The 4,242-nt window shown below is 42.2% G+C and overlaps 1 protein-coding gene across 1 annotated transcript; it reads left to right on the plus strand.

The window, feature by feature from the left end:
• The first annotated feature begins 219 nt into the window (after positions 1–219).
• On the plus strand, positions 220–1,800 carry LOC123076714 (FBD-associated F-box protein At5g60610-like). The gene is made up of 3 exons (XM_044498830.1): positions 220–1,209; positions 1,303–1,440; positions 1,555–1,800. Exons 1-3 carry the CDS (start codon positions 220–222, stop codon positions 1,798–1,800), a joined length of 1,374 nt encoding a protein of 457 aa, XP_044354765.1.
• The last annotated feature ends 2,442 nt before the right edge of the window (positions 1,801–4,242 follow it).

Raw genomic sequence — 4,242 nt, forward strand, 5'->3', positions numbered from 1 at the left:
TGGTACTAAATACACTGTATAAAACAAAATAGTGAATCGGTAAATCCATGATCCGAGCTATGATCGAGTACTACTAGGATTCGGCCACCGAGTACGTTCCGGAGGCGTACATCTCACGTTAGCCATGGTAGAGTTGGAAGTGAAATATATAGTACTAGCTTATATAAAATCACTAATTTGACACCCCTTCCGTATTCTCCGTCTGTCCAGCCGCCGGACATGAAGAATTCTGCTACTTCGGCGGCGGTGCCTACGACCAATAAGAAGGAAGCCGAGGCAGTTCCCACGGCCATGAAGACGAGGGCAGCCAAGAGGCGTAGGTCTGATGGGACCGCCGGACGCAGGGCACTGAAAAGGCCATGCGATCTCCCGAAGCTCACCCAGGGCGATCTCATCAGCAGCCTTCCCGATGCCATCCTTGAGGCCATCATCTCCCTCCTCCCCATCAAGGACGGCATTCGCACGCAGGCCGTCGCCCGGGGATGGCGTCCGCTGTGGCGCTCCGCGCCTCTCGACCTCGACGCCACCGACATCTGCTCCAACAAATATAAGCGCATATCTGTCATTTCCGGCATCCTCCGCAACCACCTTGGCCCTGCCCGTCGCTTCACGTTCGAAAACATCTGCCTCCGCAAATCTAAAAAAGGGTATGCCAAGGACGATGCTGAGGTCGAACGCTGGTTCCACTCCCGGTGCCTCGACAGCCTTGAGGAGCTTGATATCAGCTTCCGGCTGTTGGGTAAAGCAGGCGTGTCAAGGAACCGGTACCCGCTGCCATCATCCGTGCTCCGCTTGGCACCAACTCTCGTTGTAGCCGGAATCGGCGTGTGCAGGTTCCCAAGTGAAATTGCACGTTGTGTGAACTTTCCCCTGCTCCGGCAACTCACTCTGTGGAGTATTAGCATCTCGGAGGAAGCCTTACATGTGCTGCTCTCTGCCTGCCATGTTTTGGAGACCCTATTTCTGGAGGATATTCGTGACGTCGATTGCCTTCGTGTTAGCTCGCCAACTCTCAAGATCATCTGGTTCAGTGCTACTCACTTGGGGAGACAAGAATTGGTTATTGAGGACGTCCCTCACCTTGAAAGGCTACTTTGTCCAGCCTTGGATGGTGAGACTATTCGAGTACATAAGGCGCCTAAATTGAAGATATTGGGGCCTTTGTCACCCCACGTTTCCAAAATCGAGATTGCAAACCTAATCTTGCAGGTAGCAGCACCACCCTTAATTATTGTCTCTTGCATGGAGCAAATCCTAGACGATGCAGAATTGTTTCTAATGTCCATGCATTGTTTTGTTCAGGAAACGATGCCACCCAGCAGCTTGAGCCATTCGATATGCACTGTGAATATTTTGGCTCTCAAGTTTGCTGGCCCAGATTTAAATGCGGTTCTCAATATCCTCCGGTGCTTCCCCTGCTTGGAAAAGCTCTATGTCATTGTAAGTGACCCTTTTCCTCGCTTTAAATGATAAACAAATACTTGATTCTCATGTATTCTAGTCTACTACTAGTTAGGAACTACTTTAACATATATCTGTTGTGCCCTTTCGCAGTGGGACGAAACCTTAAAGGTAGAGATGATCGACATGCATCAGTATGAACCCCTAAATCCAATCAAATGCCTTGAGAGCCATCTCAAAGTACTGGTGTTGAATAATTACATAGGCGACGAGGAAGATATTGGCTTTGCCAAGTTCTTTGTTTCGAATGCGAAAGTCGTAAAAGAAATCAAATTTGGAGTGTCTAATGAGATTGGCAACGATAGGAAATGGATGAGTAATCAAAAGTCACGCTGCTAGAGGTCGAAAATAGAGCTTCTCAAGACGTTCGATTGAGATTCAGCACTGGTTATTCTCACTTGGGGACCTATGTGGATACAAGTGACTTACCAATTGCTGACCCCTTCGACTGTCGTTTTAACTTTGCCAATGGGGTAGATCAGACGTGGCGGTTCCATTCTATATCCTTGTGAACAGTAAAATAAAAAATAAATATGGATGGTTTGTGCTCTCAAAAGAAGAGTATGGATGCAACCACGTTTATTGTAGTGTTCGTCAGCAGTGTATGCTTGTGTAAGAAAAAAAATGCTAGTTCCAATCAGCGTGTCATGCTTGTGTTGAAGACTGAATTATCCATCCTTTATTCGCCAAAAAAAGAAGACTGAATTATCCTTACTTTTTCTAATACTGCTGAGTTAAATATGATGCTGGAACATTTGGAAAACAATGAGCTCCCTCGTCTTCAACTCCATGAACGAGAAACTCGATGTTGTTCTTGAAGACAAACAAGAAAGATTGAAGTGAAAAGGATGTTTTCATTGATGTTGTGTTCAGGTTTATATATGTCCTGAACAGATGCTTACAGCGTCGGTTACATGATTCCCGTCGTTTCAGAAAGGCATGACGACGGTTTGAGAAGACATGACGATGGTTCGCTATCTACTTCGTCTGGACAACGCTAGGATTCTAACGACCTGTTAGAATATACTAAGGAATATGCTAACTGCCTATTTAGCCTAATTTTAATGCTAATTAATTCCTAACACTCCCCCTTGGATAGCGTTGTTATTAATCTTCATTGTCTTAAGAATCTTCATATATCCTGAGTGTGGAAAGTCTTGAGTTCTCTTGATCCTTGATCTTACAACTTTGAGAATCTTTAATCTTGTATTATTTATATCCCTGTAAGAAAATATAAGAGGATCTATAGAAAATAATATATCATTAGTATACTTAATCACTTATTCAAAACTACATAAAATCCGTTAAAAACTCATAAGTTTAGTTCTAGGAAATTTCTCCCCCTGAATTTTGCAAATTTCGTAGTCGTCTCATTCCAATGCCATGAATGCATTTTTGAAACGCTGCTCCTGGTAAAGACTTAGTGAACAAGTCCGCAACATTGTCACAAGATTTCGTTTGTAAAATATTAATCTCTCCATCCTTTTGTAATTCATGAGGAAAAAATAATTTTGGAGAGATATGTTTTGTGATATTACTTTTAATATATCCCATATGCATTTGAGCAACACATGCAGCATTATCCTCATATATAATGGTTGGTGATTCTAATGAACCAATACCGCATGATGTCTGAATATGATTTATTACTCTGCGGAGCCGTACACATTCTCGTGAGGCTTCGAATAATGCAATTATTTCAGAGTGGTTAGTGGAAGTTGCCACTAATGTCTGTTTTGTTGACTTCCATGAAATAGCAGTTCCACCATGTAAAAATACAGACCATGTTTGTGACCTGGCATTATGGGGATCAGAAAGATATCCAGCGTCACAATAACCAATCAGGGTCATGTCTTGATTTTTCCGATAGAATAAACCAAGATCTTTAGTACCTTGTAAATATCTGAAGATATTCTTTACTCCTGTCCAATGGCGTTTTGTTGGAGCTGCACTATGTCGAGCCAGTAAATTTATGGCAAAGGCAATGTCTGGTCTAGTACAATTTGAAAGGTACATTAGTGCTCCTATGTCACTGAGGTATGGAAACTCAGGTCCTAATACCTCCTCGTTATTATCCCATAGTCTAAAAGGATCCTTGTTCATATCAAGGGATCTGACGACCATAGGTGTTTTGGATGGATATGATTTATCCATGTTGAATTTTTCCAAAATTTTCTGAATGTAAGCGGGTTGATAAACAAGTATTCCTGAGGGAAAATGCTCAAGCTGTATACCTAAGCAGAATTTGGTTCTTCCCAAATCTTTCATCTCAAATTCTGTCATTAAATGATTGCGTGCTACAGTTATATCTGATGCGTTGCCAATGATGTTGATATCATCAACATATACTGAGATGATGCAAAAGCCCTTTGAGGATTTCTTTATAAATACGCATGTGTAATCATTGTTATTCGAGTACCCTTTACTGAGAAGGAACTCACCGAGTCGGTTATACCACATTTTACCCGACTGCTTCAAGCCATAGAGTGACTTTTGTAGTTTTACACAATACATGTTGCGATTTGTATTCGGATTCGGAATTTTAAGTCCATCAGGAACTTTCATATAAATTTCCGCATCGAGTGACCCATATAGATAAGCGGTCACCACATCCATTAACTGCATTTGTAGATTCATTCGTACTGCCAAAGATATTAAGTATCGAAATGTAATTCCATTCATTACAGGAGAATATGTATCATCGTAGTCGATACCGGGTCTCTGCGTAAACCCTTGAGCTACTAGTCTCGCTTTATATCTCACCACCTCATTGTTTTCATT

The sequence above is a fragment of the Triticum aestivum genome, chromosome 1B, assembly GCF_018294505.1.
Source record: "Triticum aestivum cultivar Chinese Spring chromosome 1B, IWGSC CS RefSeq v2.1, whole genome shotgun sequence".
In the NCBI taxonomy this organism is placed as follows: domain Eukaryota; kingdom Viridiplantae; phylum Streptophyta; class Magnoliopsida; order Poales; family Poaceae; genus Triticum; species Triticum aestivum.

What these genes read in the sequence shown, in the direction of transcription:
- LOC123076714 (XM_044498830.1), top strand. Translation starts at nt 220, where the DNA reads ATGAAGAATTCTGCTACTTCGGCGGCGGTGCCTACGACCAATAAGAAG. An exon ending in TTGCAAACCTAATCTTGCAG is followed by an intron (nt 1,210 to 1,302) that starts GTAGCAGCACCA and finishes TGTTTTGTTCAG; the next exon opens with GAAACGATGCCACCCAGCAG. An exon ending in TGGAAAAGCTCTATGTCATT is followed by an intron (nt 1,441 to 1,554) that starts GTAAGTGACCCT and finishes GCCCTTTCGCAG; the next exon opens with TGGGACGAAACCTTAAAGGT.